At 40.0% G+C, this 15588-nt stretch overlaps 1 protein-coding gene across 3 annotated transcripts in view; it reads left to right on the forward strand.

Moving 5' to 3' along the window:
* The first annotated feature begins 2314 nt into the window (after positions 1-2314).
* COBLL1 (cordon-bleu WH2 repeat protein like 1) overlaps positions 2315-15588 on the forward strand; it is a 185613-nt gene continuing 172339 nt past the window's right edge. Inside the window, exons 1-2 of one of the 3 annotated variants that reach the window (XM_043996060.1) lie at positions 2315-2417; positions 3364-3478. In XM_043996060.1, the coding sequence (XP_043851995.1) occupies positions 3408-3478 (71 nt within the window). In that variant the 5' untranslated portion in view covers positions 2315-2417; positions 3364-3407. Of the gene's footprint in view, positions 2418-2496; positions 2565-3363; positions 3479-3720; positions 3946-15588 lie in introns of those variants that run through there. The other 2 variants (XM_043996059.1, XM_043996061.1) reach the window with 2 other exon arrangements.

A 15588-nucleotide genomic window follows, 5' to 3' on the forward strand; every position in this document is an offset into this window, starting at 1 on the left:
TTTTGGCTAAGGAACATCTCAATATGAGATCTCTACTGAGTACTTTGTAATTTATACTTTTAGAAAGTTATCTGGGTCACTTATTTGTCAGACCTGGGACTTCCTGGCTCTAAGGTCAGATCTCCATCCTCTAGTCTTATGCTGCCAAGAAATACTTAGCCCTATGTAATTGAAAGTAATAAAAGTACATACTTAATACTTCCAGGAGATATAATTTCCTAGGTGTGGGCATTCCCTCCATGAAAGGAGCTTGAAACCTTTCCTATGACTTAGGCTGATAGTTTTTGAGACAGACCATAGACACAAAAGTTTACTCAAGCTACAGACAAAGGAATGGTAAACCTTGATGAATATGACCAACCTCTTCTTTGAACAGCCTATTGCTGGCTAGGACACAAACCCTTTGCAGCTTGTTAGGATTTGCCAGGTCTTGTGTTCCTTAAAAAAAAAAAAATCTTTTTTTTGCTTGTGCTCCATTTTCATAGCCTTTGAGAACCTTGGATCACATACACCACGAAAAGTGATATCTGAACAGGCCTTTGGTGGAGGAAAGATACAAGAACCCTACAATTCTTAAAAAATATATATTCTATAACTCATGCCTCTCAACAATTAAGATTAACCTTTTTCTAAATTAGTACAAATTAGGTTATTTTTAAATTTAATTTAATTTTTTTTGGTGAGGCAATTAGGGTTAAGTGACTTGCCCAGGGTCACACAGCTATTGTTAAGTGTCTGAGGCCAAATTTGAACTCAGGTCCTCCTGAATCCAGGGCCAGTGCTCTAACCACTGTGCCACCTAGCTGCCCCAAATTAGGTTATTTTTTTAAAATATTTTTTTCACCTTAATGCAAAGAGAACAAAATGCAAACACACTGATTTCTACTGTCATATTTTACAAGCTTAATATAATGGGGGGGGTGGTTTAGTAGAGAAAAAGACTAGATTCTCCTGGTGACTCAGAAAGTTCTTACTTGAGTTATGAAAGTTCCATATGAAACACAGGTCTGTCTTACCACTTGTGGCCATTAAGGCCTATAATAATACTAGTATGACATAAATTAAAGGCAGAAACTAATTAAGTGTTTAATCTTGATCTTGTGATTGAAACAGTTAGGAACTTTAAGTAGTTTCACTGTTACTCAATATTTTGTTTCAATGTCTATGCAGGCAAATTTACAAACTAGTTATTTGGAGAAATGACTGATTCATTCTATTACTTTTTATGCTGAACTAAAGGATTTAAACATGAAAACCCAGACATTTAAATAAAATCAAATTGATTACCATTGAAAATATAATAGAATGATCTTAAAAATCCCTGTTTAAAAATAGGTATTGCCCAAACACTATGGTTTAAATGGGCCACTCCTACTTCAGGTTGGGAGATGGTTATCAGAAAATACTTATTGTCACAATGGGTGGAAGGGCTGGCTCATTATTCACGTGGTGGGATAATCTAAGAACGCATCAGTTTATTAGGTTTTGTTTTTAAATAGCAATTTTATTTTCAGATGTCACTATAGCAATTATAAAACGACATCTATCAGGGTTGAGTTGGTTGTTATGGGCCAAATCCAGTTCTTTCCTCTACTACCTTCATTGGGAACTGTTTTCCTGTTTTTTATACTGCGAACTGCTGTCAAATTAATTTTGCAGGTGAGTTAATCTTCATGTTCATCAAAACAGGTACCATATTAAAACATGATATGGTTTAGCATTTCTATTAAAAAAAGATAGGTCTTTTTCTATTTGTCAGCTGTGAAGATTTACTGGTAAAAGGACCAGTGAGGATACCGAAGCAAACGAAGAAAACACTCCGGAATTTAAAATATAACAACCTAAGTGCTAAATTCTTAAGAGTTTTTTTTTTTAAGCTGGGTGAAACTTTCAAGGCAGATAATTCCTTTGTACTCCGAAGAACTTTCGCTGCATTTTTCCATTGGCCTTATTTCCATGGCTCTGTCGTCCCTGATGTGGAGGCGGGTCTTCCCATCCTGCCTAATTGAAGAAACAAATTGGGATCCACTCCCAACCGGGAGAAACCGGGAAAAGGAAAACCTGTAACACCACTGGAAAGGTCACACTGACACTCAGGTACACTGGTCTCAGGCAGTCAGGGGAAAAGGACTTCGCTAAAAGCTGGGGTCCAGGGGAAGAGAGGCACACTGCATGCTACTAAATGACTCGCCTCGCCTTACTTCCGAGGGGCCGGCCTCCTCCTCCTCCTCCTCCTCCTTCTTTCTCTCTCTGGCTCTCCCACCTGTCGGGCTCTGGGGCTGGTAGAGGCTGCCTCGGTGACTCCCCTAGTGGTGGGAATGGGAACGCCTCGCCCTAGAGCCGCTCTCGATTAAAGCTTCCCCCCCCACCAGACCCCGAAAGGCAAGAAGCCCCGGGGGGAAGGAAATTCCTCCTCGGTACGCACCCACCCGTGCCTTGGCTCGTGCTCCTCTTTTCTTTTCTTTCTCCCTCCCTCCCACATTCCCTCAGCTGCCTGGGAGGCACCCGGAGCCAGAAGAGCTGGCTGCGACTTTTCGTGCTCTAGGATAGGGGCATGGGGCAGGGTGGGTGAGCCGAGAAGGAAGGCGCGCGCGCTGCGCCTACTCCGCGTCTGGGGAAGAGTCCATCCTGGAGGGGGCGGGAGGGGGTCGTCCCTGTAGAAAAAGCTGCGGCTTTTCCCTTCAGGTCAAGTCTGGGCTCGAGAGCCCAAACTACAGCCAGAGTGGGATTGGAGGGGGGGAGGGGAGACTGGGAGACCGAGCCTGGGGAAAGAACAGGGCAACCTCTGTCTCCCTTTGAAAAGGCGGCGGGAGCCTTGGGGAAAAAAAGGACGGGACAGATTGCTAATTTCCCCTCACCCCCCCCCCTTTTTTTTTGTAAAGAGAGAAAAGTTTCATTTATTTATTTTGCTAGGTGGTGGTGGGCTTAAACCACTCCAGCTATGCTTACATGAGGGAGGGGGTGTGCATGCATTGCTAACGCAGCAGCTGCACCTCCTAGAGCTGCTCACGTCGCAGTCCCCTCCTCCCAGCCGCGGCAGCCCCGGGCAGCTAGTCTCCCCGCGCGCCGCCATATGGCTACAGTGTAAACCCCACGGGGTGGGAGGCGCAGCGCCGCCTCTCGTCGTTGCTCGCTCCAGCCTGGGGGAAAAAAACCTGCCTCCAGTTGCAACGACCGTTCTTTGCAGCCTGGGCGGTGAGAGCTGGTTTTCCCCACAGGTGAAAAGAGGAAAAAAAAAGAAAGAAAAGGGGAGGCGGCGGGTGTATGGCTCTCCCGGTGCCCATGCCCATCTGCGCGTAAACCTCGGGGCAAGCCTTCCCAGGCTGCTTTGACCCAGCTTGGATTTCCCACTCCCCGCAACAGCTTGCAGAGTTGGACGTGGAGCGGGCGCCACCAGCTGCGGGACGATGGACGGTCGAACCCGGAGAGCCGAGGAACCCCCGGCGGCAGCACCCCAGCCTATTCCCGCCTCCTCCGGGTAAGCCCCGACCAACCCACCCGGCTCAGGGAAGGAGCGCAACTGGGGAAGGGCGAGTTCAGCGAGGCCTAACTAAACTCGTTTACCTGCCTAGCCTAACGATTGCCCTGCCAGCTGTGCCAGGGTGAGTCACTGGCCAGCCAGGGGGACCAACCCAGAGAATACTTTCTTTTCTTTCTTTCTTTTCTTTTTGTTTTTTCTTTTTCTTTCGGTCTCTCTGGATTCTGGCCGGTGGTGATGGTTTTGTAGCTTTGCTTTGTTTTAAACTGGGGCTGCGCTGGTAACTTGAAGCTCGGTTCAATGCCAGGGATTGGGACTGAGGAGTCCGGCGGGCGTAAAGATCAACAAAGGGCCCTTGTCAGGGTTCTGGAGAAACAGCGGGCAATACCTGTAAGCGAGCTCCCGGGGGGAAAAAAGTTTTCCTTGGCAGAGCCGAGTGGCTCAGGGAGGAGGAGACCCGGGTCAAGGTGACTCTGGGTTGGGGGCAGGGGCTTGGAGTGAGCGTTTGGAGGGCGAGGGAATGCCTGCTGTCAGACCGCTTGACAGCTGGGGATTGATGGGGGTGGGGTGGGAGAACCTGCTGCTTGTCTCGGGAAAGGTGCAGTGATTTGGGGTTGGGGTGTGGCGTGCCAACCGGCCTTCTGTGCCAACTAGCTCTTGACGAAAGCGATTCTTTGGGGCCAGAGGAGTGCAAAAGCAAACGGAAAATACCTATAATTTTCTTTGCATCCACGTGTGCTTGGTGGAGAGATGGGAAGGGGGTAGACGTCACATGATGAGTTAATATTAAGGGAAGAATGTTTTCCTACCAGATATGCAAATGGTGACTGTTCTCAGCGTTTGTGTAAACAGACCTGAGAACAGGTAGTTCTGCTAAAGATGACAAGAACTTTTAAAATAACTTAGGGGTTTTAGTAGCTAAAGTTTTAGTAACAGAACGCTCCTTGGGTCCTTGAAATAGAATACTACCTGTATGTAGTTCAGTGCTTCTCGGACGGTTTTTTCCCCCTTCCTCCCCGCCCCCCTTCCCTCCCCCCCCCCCCCCCGCCCCCCGCCAATTTTTCTTTTCCTCATTCATAACCAGTCTGTTGCACAGAAATGCCTAAAAGAGAATGAGAATATGGTGAAAATAGGAAAGTTAAGGAAAATTTATAGTATGAGTTGGTGAATGAGAGTTGTAAGGCTTTTTCCCTCTTCATTTTAATGGATGCACAAGTCATTTTTTCCCTGGAACATGACAGGAGTTTCCTTAGAAGCAAGTCACAGCATGTTTATTCATCACACTGGCCATGTGAACATTGGCAGTTGAATAGGGGAAACATGGAAAATTCTCAAAACAATATGACTAATCTGAAAGATATTTAGTATGATGCTTACATTTAGGGAATATGTAGTATGTGAATTAATGCTTTCATTTTGCTTCAGATAACTGCCAGATTTTCAAACAGTTGTACTTTTCAGTTTATTCCTTTTCTCCTCCCTTTTTTCTGTTCACTTCAACATTTAGTGTCTGCTAATATGGATAGCCCTAGAGAGGAGCTTATGAAGATGAATCAGACTAAGTCCCCAGCCTTTAGGAGTTTGCAGGATAGTTGGGAGGTAAAATGTAGACAAATAATATAAAGACGATAAGTGCCATAGAAAAAGTAATAACAACAGCTAGCATTTAGTTGGTGTTTTGTGGCTTTGCAAAAACCCCCCACAAAAACACAAACTTCAATTCAGTAACAGCAAAACATTGGACTATACATTGTTTCTTACCTTTTGCAAAGATTATTCCTCATACCTGGAATAGTCTTTCTGCACATCTGTTTATGGAAATCCTCTTTCTTCAGAATGATTGCTGTACCTTGGCAAAATTTGTTGTCATTAGCATTTGCCCCCTTTTCTTCTGCTCATACTCGGTAATACTAACTCATCTCTCTCAAATTTTTTGGTCTCCTATTCTGATTTAAAGTTATTTGTCTTCTCCCCATTCCCCTAGTTGTAAACTCCTTGTAGTCAGGGATCTGTAACCAGTTTTTTTTTTTAATCTTTGTATCATCTTTGTAGCATATTACCTTCAATCTACTAGGCAATTTAGGAATCTATGCTGTTGAATTATACTTGTAGTACACAGTTACACATCACTACCGTTTACAAAGCACTTTTCATACCATAAGAGTTATTGTAAATAATACAAGTATTATTATATCCATTTTATAGATGAGATCTGAGGCTTAGAAAGTTAAAATGATTTGCTCAGAATCATACAGCTAGCAGGAATGAAGGAAACATTTATTAAGCACCTATCATGTGCCAGGCACTGTGCTAGGCAGCTAATTGAATAGTCAGGGAAACTGAGGCAGTGGTTAAATGATTAGTTACACAGCTAGTAAGTATCTGAGGCCAGATTTGAACTTAGTACTTCCTGACTCCAGGTCCAGTACTATCCATCCTCCTCTTAGCTACCTAGTAAGTAGTTGAGCCAAATCCGGTGGTTTTTCCAATATACCAGAGTGCCTAGTATGTGCTAATTGGTGGGTGAGAGTATGAGAAAGAAAAATTACTTTTATTGTTTGGGGGTTAGCACTTCTGTGACTCCTGTAATGATAAAATTTTGGCAGAAATGGGTCACTCCATGTGGTGTAAACAAAAGGTACAGAGGACAGAGAATGTAAAGTAGTCCAGTTTTGTTGGAGAATAGGATCTCTGGGAATAAAGACTTTAAAAAATACATTAAGGGCCTCAGCAGACAGTATAGTCTGTGTGTGTGTGTGTGTGTAGGAAACAAGGTAAATTTTAAAATGTAATTATGCTAGATTAATGAAGAAAGTATTAATTTATAGTTGTAATTATGCATAAGGAAGGCTTGCTTATTAGCAACTGGAGTAAAAACCATTCAAATTCTCCAAAACCTCAATACCTTTATTGTCTGAAACCTAACACAGGGCTTAGTATAATATGTTGACTGATTTAATTTACGTTGGGTGACCTAGAAGTGAATGATCATAAATCCTTTTATATGTATGTTCCCATTTTGTTCTTTGCATAGAGCAAACGAGTTAGAAAATAATCCCCAAAATTGTATTTTAGTCAGAATTGGGGTTGTGCTTCATTTTGCTAATTAGTATCCTACCCTGCTTGCCTCTGATAACTGGTTTTGTTTTTACTTTATACCTAATCAGTTTTGCAGTTTTTTGGTGTACTTTCTTTGTAAAGAAGATTTTTTTAAAAATTTGACATCAGAAGAAATGTATTTGCCCCACAATTAAGGGCCTCTAATATTTTGTTTATAAATCGGTTTTTCAAAGGAAACTGTATTTACATTGAAGTTACAGAACTGAAAAACTTGGTATACTTTTACCTTGAATTAGACAGCAGGACTCATATCTGTCCAGTTAGTGCTTTACTAACTAGTACTGAGTTCTGTTGCACTTAGATGGACTAGGCAACCTAGATGTCTATCACTCATTGAGATGGTGATGTAGCCTGGAAAGGAAAGTTGGACAACAGTCTAGTCACTCTTTTCACTGGACAGCTATATCGTACTGTCTCATTGCTATTTTATTTTCTCTCTTAAGAGTGTGGCCAAAGAATACTTTTATCTATGCAAGAACAGCTGTTTATAATGTTTCTGTAGGTAGCTACAGATTTCACTTAAATATCAAGCATTTATTTAACCCTTGATATGTGTCAGACAGTGCTAGGGACTGGGAGTACAGAGACAAAAATGAAAGAGGATTTAAAATCATTGTTAATTTTTATGCGGATTATTTCATCAGTTAAGAGTTTTTGGGGATTTAAATTAATTTAGTGTGTGTTTTTTTAAGTTTAGATTCATCAATTAAAATTTTCTTTAAAGTAAAACATGGACCACATATGACAATGTATAACAAATTACTTGGACTTAGTGTTGCGACATTAAGATCTTATCTGTAATATGCTTTTTTAAAAAGTAGGAATTTGGGTTACCAGAGATGATTGAATTAAATGGTTAATGTAATTCCCACAGACTTCCTACTTGTAAAATGAGATTGTAGGAAAAGTTGTGCAATCCATAAAGCATAACATCTGAATTAGTTATTTCCTCTGAATGAGTTATGGAATAATTGAATAACAGCATTATGGCCTTTCTTATGCTTGTAGCACCAGGTGTGGTTGATAATGCTATTTCCCTTGTTGATCTGGAAAACAGCCTCATTCAAGTAAAATGTTTTATTTAGACAATCAACAGAATCTGTTGACCCCTACTGTAGGCTGAAATCGTTTCTACTGGGTCCTGTGCATACCTGTATGTTCTTTGCTCTCAGAAAGAAAATAGGCTATGTCAGAAAAGGGTAAATGAATAACATTAGTCAAGATAAGAGAGGCTTAGAAGAACACTTAATATCATGCATATTCTTAAAGCACACACATGCCTTGCTTAAGTAAGATATGGCCAAACTTATAAACCATGTTAATTGTGTAGTGATGGATGAATGAATGAATGAATAAGTGAATGGATGGATGAATGAATGAAAGAAAGAAAGAGAAAGAAAAAAGCATTTATTTTGTGTTCACTATGTGCAAAAAGTATGGTGCTAAATGTTGGGGAGACAAAATAGAGATACTTCCTGCCCTCGAGATGCTCATACTCTAAATAGGAAGAACACATATCGGAAGTTTTAGCTGCAGGACAGATGGAAACGCCTAATGATTCTTAGCTTGTAACAGCAAGGCAGTTCAGAATACATCTTCTTTGGTGTTATTTTCCATTTTTTTTTTCTAGTGAGGCAATTGGGGTTAAGTGACTTGCCCAGGGTGACACAGCTAGTAAGTGTTAAGTGTCTGAGGCTGGATTTGAACTCAGGTACTCCTGACTCCAGGGCTGGTGCTCTATCCACTGTGCCACCTAGCTGCCCCCTATTTTCCATTTGTTAAAAACATTTCTGATGTTGAACCATTTGGTGGTAAGAACGTTCATTTTGAGGTCTTCAGTTGTGTTGCTAAGAAGGAAGGGGCAGCAGACCCTGCAAAGAAAGTTTGCCAGGTAGGATCTCAACAGGAGTTGCTTTATAAAAGAGTTCACTTTTACAAAATGATTTGTTGTAGGGTTCTTTTAAATGTTGAGTTCTTGGATTTTAAAACACATTTAAAACAATATTTCGTTAAAAGAAAGATTTAGGGGGCCTCAGACTTACTAGCTGTGTAAACCTGGGCAAGTCACTTAACCCCCATTGCCTCACCAAAAAAAAAAAAAAGATTTATACACTCTTTCAAGAGGACATCAATTACATAAAGCATATGCATATGGAGGACTATAGGGAAATATTTAGGGAAGGATAACCAGCAAACTGGGTTAGTGAGAGGCAATTGTACCTAGCGGCAGGGGATGACCTTGCAAGGATAATTGTATATCAGGATGTACTCTGTGTGTGTGTGTGTGTGTGTGTGTGTGTGTGTGTGTGTGTGTGAAATTTAAAATTATTTTGGGCTGTTTTTGTGAGCTCTAGAAAGTACTCAAAGATGTATTTTCATTGTTGCTATTGGACTTTGCTATGACTTTTTTGTGGAATTTTTCCCCCCATCTGTTATACTAAAAACAAACTTTAAAGGGTGGGAGAGAAAAGTTTCCCATGATTATTTCCCAAGGGTCAAATGTCTACAGTCTCATATAAGGACTTCAGCTTATCTAAGGAAAATTAATCCCTTGATAGACTACCAAAGATTAATATAGTTGGTTTTGGTAACATTAGAAAAATGCAGGGTGAGTTTGATTGCTTTCCATTTCACTCAGAGTAAATACATAGTGCTACGTTTGTAAATTTTAAAACCAGATGAACAAATCCTTATTGTTTTCTAGACAAGAATGTGCTATGTAGTTGAGTTGTTTTTCTTTTGACACAGAACAGCAAGCATATAATTTTTGTTACAGTAAGAAAAATAGAAAATTAATTTAAAAGTACTATTATAGCCAAAGGAATTTTTAAAAAGTAGGATTAGAATCTTTTAACAATTGTGGGAAAAGAATTAGTTCATCAACATTTGCTCTGTGTCAGGCACTATGCTAGGGGCTGGAGATAACACAAAAGACAAAGATTTTTTAACTACTTAACTTTATAGGTGTAGATCATCACATTTGAGTGTCTGCTGTGGACTACTGAATGTACTAAGTGATGTAAGCTATAGGCTTGCCAATTCTCATTTGACCAATTCTTTGACCCTAGTTCAAGGCTGAGAGAGAGAGAGAGAGAGAGAGAGAGAGAGAGAGAGAGAGAGAGAGAGAGAGGTGTAAGCTAAGAAAGAACTTAGTACCTTATCTAGGTTGGAGTGAGTGATACTTAGTTTCTTAACTTTCTGTTCATCAACACAAAAGTAGGGTCTATTAAGGGAACTATGAGTCCAAGGCAGTAACTCTTTGCCTCCCTCATTAATGCCCAGCTCCCTATCAGAGACTCTAGATTTAATTGAACAATTCAATAAATATTTATTAAATACTAACCATTTACATTCTGAATAAAATTGGAAGTTTAGTTCTTTGTGTCATGAATAAATAGCTAGTATTTCCATAGCACCTTAAAGGTTTGCAGAGCACTTTACACATCTTATTTGGTCCCCACAACAGTTCTGTAAGAAGGTAGGTACTCTTATTATCCATTTTCCAGATAAGGAAACAGGCTGAGACACTTGGGTGTCTTGCCCGGGATCACATAGCTAGTAATAGTCTGCAACAGGATTTGAACTCAGATCTTCCTGATCCTAAGTCTAGCTCTCTATCCACTGCACAACCACCTACACAGGATGGATCTTATGTTTAGTCTAGCTATTAAAGTAATCATTTTTTATGATACCATTATATGGATAAGGAGAGTAGTATGTGTGTGCACTGGTGTTGATAAGGGTGGTCATTGAGGTATAAATAAGGGGTCCTTTTTGTACTCTACCTCTTATACACCACAAACTGGATATACCCAAATTAAAGTTTGATTCCTTCCCTTTTATCTTCTTCCTACTACTGTTTCTGAAGAAATTGGAAATCAGATAAATTCAAGGCACATATTGGTAGTGGCAGCAACAGTTTAAGCTGCTGTTGTTTCCACCATTTATTGCTTCAGATGAGTTTAAAAAGCAATTAATTTTTTAGCTGATGTAGAAGTGGTGGTTATTGCTCCTGATTTCTGGCTTAACCTGCATCAAAATTGGACACTTAAAACTGGATTTTAGGCTTCTCATATGTGGCTTAGGTAGACACTGAAGCCCCGTGTATGTGTAGTATTCTGCTATATCATAGGAGCACTCTCCTATCTTTTCTCCTCGAGCTCTCTCCTCCAGTGCCCCATTGTAACATCCATTTTCTATCCGGCAAGATACTTGTAGGGCCTTTCAAAGGACCTTGGGCTATTTCCTCCCTCCCTGGTTGTTTGGCTTGCTTGCCTCAGAATCCTGGGGCTCAGCCCTGCCTGGCATTTCCTACTGGCTCTCTGCATGTTTCCTGGGCCAAGGCACTGGAGGAAGTTAGGTGCCACCAGTTGCCAGTCCTTCCCTGGTTTCTTGGAGCGGCATGATTTATTCTCCATCTTTCCTGGCATTGTCACTTAGTCTTTACCTTATTGTTGAGTGAATGCGGGGAGAGCCTCTACATATAAAATACCCCTCTTGGCTTAAAAACAACTTCTTTCCTCCATCCCAAGCACAAATCTGATTATTCTAGGCCTTTCACGGCACTTAAAAAGTCTGTATGCCTATGTTTATTGGCATGTTTATATCTGTGTTGATACATGTATACACACACATATTTATTATTTTTTTAAAGGGTCCCTTCCTAGGGGGGAAATTCATTTGCTTACTCCCATTAAAGCTAGCTTTAGAAAGACAGAAAAATTTCTATAGACAGCTTAGTTCAGCTGGAAAGAAACTGACCTCAAATGAATCACTTTCCCTTCTGTCTTTTTTTTGGTGAGGCAACTGGGGTTAAGTGACTTGCCCAGGGTCACACAGCTAGTAAGTGTTAAGTGTCTGAGGCTGAATTTGAACTTAGGTCCTCCTGAATCCAGGACCGGTGCTCTATTCCACTGTGCCGCCTAGCTGCCCCTGTCTATTTTCTCTTCTTCAGCTTTAGTCAGGGAGAAAGTCAACTTGTTTCCTATCCTCTTTTAATCAGAGGTTAAAACCTATAGTGGAAAGAGTTCTAAATTTGAAATCAGATGGCCTGGGTTTAAATTCTGGCCAGAATGTCTTTACTAATTCATACTATCATTGGAGTTGAGCTACATAATCTCTAAAATCATTTCCACATATAAGTAGAGGATGATACATTTATTCTTTTAGACCAGGCCCTTCCTTATGCTGTGCCTGTATCTTAGCTTGTGGTAGAGTAGAAAAGAACACTAATCTCATTGGCTAAGACACTTACTCAAGATCTTTAGATATCATTTGCATCATCTTTAAGTCTGGGAAGTTTTTGGAGTCAAATAATCTAGGTTCAAATTCCACCCTTGATACATGCTGTAAGTGTGGCCTTGGGCAAGTCACTTAAATCCTCTGAGGTAATCTGTGGAATAAAGATTGAATTAAGTGATCACTAAAACCCCATCCAGCTTTAATTAGTGAACCTATTATGTTTGGTAGAATTGTGAGGAAGGGGGGCAGCTAGGTGGTGCAGTGGATAGAGCACTGGCCCTGGAGTCAGGAGTACCTGAGTTCAAATCTGGCCTCAGACACTTAACACTTACTAGCTGTGTGACCCTGGGCAAGTCACTTAACCCCAATTGCCTCACTAAAAAAAAAAAAAAAAAAAAAAAAAAGAATTGTGAGGAAGGCAGGCATTCTATAAATTTTGGTGTTACAGAAATGTGAGTTGCCTTAAAAAAAAGTTCTATAGTATAAAACCAGCTATCATGTATAAATATCATGTATTTGTGATTATAAATGCTTATATATGTTCTTTTTTCTCAGTAAATATCCCTTTATTTAAAGTTTTGAATTCCAAATTCTATCCCTTCTTCCCTCCCTCCCTTCCACCTTCCCTGAGGCTCTAAGCAATCAGATACAGGTTATACATGTTCAATTATGTAAAATATTGCCATATTAGTCATTTTGTACAAGAAAACTTGAATAAAATTTTAAAAATGAAAGTGACCAACAGCCTGCTTCAGTCTGTGTTCAATCAATATCAGTTCTTTCTTTGGAGGTGGATAGTACACTTCCTCATTAGGCCTTTGTGATTGTTTTGGATCATTGTATTGCTGAGAATAGTTAAGTCATTCAGAGTTCTTTATCAAACAATATTGTTGTCGCTGTGCACAATGTTCTCCTGGTTCTGCTTACTTCACTATAAATCAGTTCATACAAGTCTTTCCGGGTCTTTCTGAAATCATCCTGCTTGTCATTTCTTATATCACAATAATATTCCATCACCATCATATACCACAGCTTGTTTAGCCATTCCCTAATTGATAGGCATTCCTTTGATTTCCAATTCTTAGCCACAACAGAAAGAGCTGCTATAAATATTCACTGTTCTTATAGCCCTTTGGGCATAATTTCAAATTGCTCTCCAGAATGATTGGATTTTTTTAGAACTTCACCTGTTGTGGATTAATGTCCCACTTTTCCTACATCCCCTCCATCCAATATTTTCCTTTTTTTTTTTTTTAAATATTTGCCACTCTGAGGTATTACATATATGTTCATTGTGGTTACTTTTCCATATCTTTCCAGATTGGAAAAACAGGTGTGATTTTTTTTTTAGTATGAATAGTATTTAACTTATTTGTACAGAATTGAGAACATTTACCAGATTAGTGGTTTTCTGGAAAATTTTCCACTCTGGCACTTTATGCCAATTTAATCAATCTGATCTGTAATCTATATCAAGTTACTACAAAGCTTTATCAAAGTACGATTTGGTCCAAACAAAGTGGAACAGATGTTCAGCAGTACAATCATGGTTAGAGCTTTATTGTAATTAGACAAAACTTTATATGGCATATAAAATAATCCAGCTTCTGTATTAAAAGGATGGAAGATCAAACTTGCCTGATCCTAAGAGGAAAGTTTTTCGGAACTCTTGTTTTTAATTAAATGTTTGTGCTGAAATTTGGAAGTTCTGAACTTATGTCAAAACAAGTAATGTGTGAATTTTCCATTTTCATGGATTTAAAATATTTTGGCTACTGACTGGTGTGTATAAACAGATGGTAAACTAGAAGAATATGGGACTTTGAGTATAAAATTTGTCTCAGACACTTGGCAGTTGTATGATTGTCAGTTTCCTCATGTGTAAAATGGGGATAATATCACCTACCTCACTGGGTTGTTGTGAGAGTCAAGTGAGATTACATATGTAAAGCCATTTGAGGATCTTAAAATGCTAGTAAATGTTGGTATTCAATCTTTTCAGTTGTGTTTGACTCTTCTTGACCCAATTTGAGTTTTTTATTGGCAAAGTTATGGGAGTGGTTTGCTATTTCCTTCTCTAGCTCATTTTACTGATGAAGAAGCTGAAGCAAACAGGGTTAAGGGACTTGCCGTGGGTCACACAGCTGAGACTGGATTTGAACTCAGATCCTCCTGAACTCCAGGCTTGGCACTTTATCCCCTACACTACCTAGCTGCCCAAATAGCTAGTAAGTGCTAGATTATCATCATCACAATATACCATGTAACTAGTGAAGTTATCTCAAAGGGCATTGTGAATCTGTATTGTGATTATGGATTATTACCGCAATCCATGTTGTTTTTTCCCTACTTCTCAGAGTGTTATAGACACTAAGGAAAAGGTTGTCAACTGGATTTTTAAATGGGTGGAATTGCATTCTGGTGCAATGCAGAAAAACTATCTAAATTACCCTTCTAGAAATTTCAATTAAAAAAAAAATGGTTGTGAAATTCCAAGGGCCAAATTCAAGACCTGTAAGAGAATTTATGAGAAATAGGATAAAAAAGAAAGTGATAGAGATGATGGTTGCAACAGATTTTTTTGGAAAAGATAGTAGCTGCAAGGATAACTGGGATTAGAAGCAGTGAAGTTGAACAGAAGATACTTGAACAATGGAGAAAAGAGATACAAGATAGACTGAATACCTGCGCATTATGCAAGGTTGGATAGCAACCTCCATCTCTAGTGGCATAGGAGCAATAAAATTCTGGTGGGGAGGGTATCTACAAGTGAAGTAAATTGGATACTTCAGGGCATTATCTACACTCCCCCCCCCCTCCAATATCCATTTAACAAAGTCATTAAGTGTTTGCTGTGTATTGAGAGAGGCTGTTTGGTATGGCATCTAGAGGCAACTTTGGATTCAGTCAGGTTCTACCTCTGATAGAAGCTGACAGGTAGCTCTGAACAGATTCTTCAAGTCACAGATGAGTTGCTGGTCTGCAGAGGGAATTTACATACTGGAAGTCCCCCTACAATCCACCAGTGAAATCAAAGGTCTGAACAAAAAGCAGTCTAAAACAAAACCTCACTGTGCAAGGAAGCATGGTCCATAGAGACTGTGTTGGACAAATGGGGTCTTACAATTTGCCCTTGGTGCCCAGAAGTTCTAGGTACATAATTTGTATCTTGGCATTTTGTGGAGAATTTTGGCAGAGCATTAGTCTGATTATATAATCACTATTTTGATAAGAAAAGCAGTATGGAAGGGCTAGGATAATTACCCAAAAAACTACCCTTCAATTTTTATTTACCATGTTCAATTATATCTTTTCCCATTATCTCCCCATTGCCTTTCCATTGATAGTTTCATTTTTAGGTTAATCTTTAAGCAGGGTTAGTTCTTAAAGATGGCTTGTTAATTCAGTCCCAGTTTACTGCTCCAGCACCCTCACAATTCAGTTTTCATGCATGGATCTTTTTCTTGTTCCCCCTCAGTGGCATGTATCATAGGTAACAATTTGCCAAGAGTAGCGCTATGCCTGACCTGGGGGGAGAAGGGAGAGACAGACAGACAGACAGAGACAGAGAGAGAGAGACAGAGAGAGAGACAGAGACAGAGAGAGAGACACACACACACACACACACAGAGACAGAGACAGAGGATGAATGAATATAAGGGGCATCGAAGAGGAAGATAGTGCTAGACTTCTGATTATCCTAGGAAGTTTACCCTGCATTTTAATTTTTCTTTTGGGGGTGGGGGATG

This window comes from Dromiciops gliroides, chromosome 3, assembly GCF_019393635.1.
Source record: "Dromiciops gliroides isolate mDroGli1 chromosome 3, mDroGli1.pri, whole genome shotgun sequence".
Lineage (NCBI taxonomy): Eukaryota > Metazoa > Chordata > Mammalia > Microbiotheria > Microbiotheriidae > Dromiciops > Dromiciops gliroides.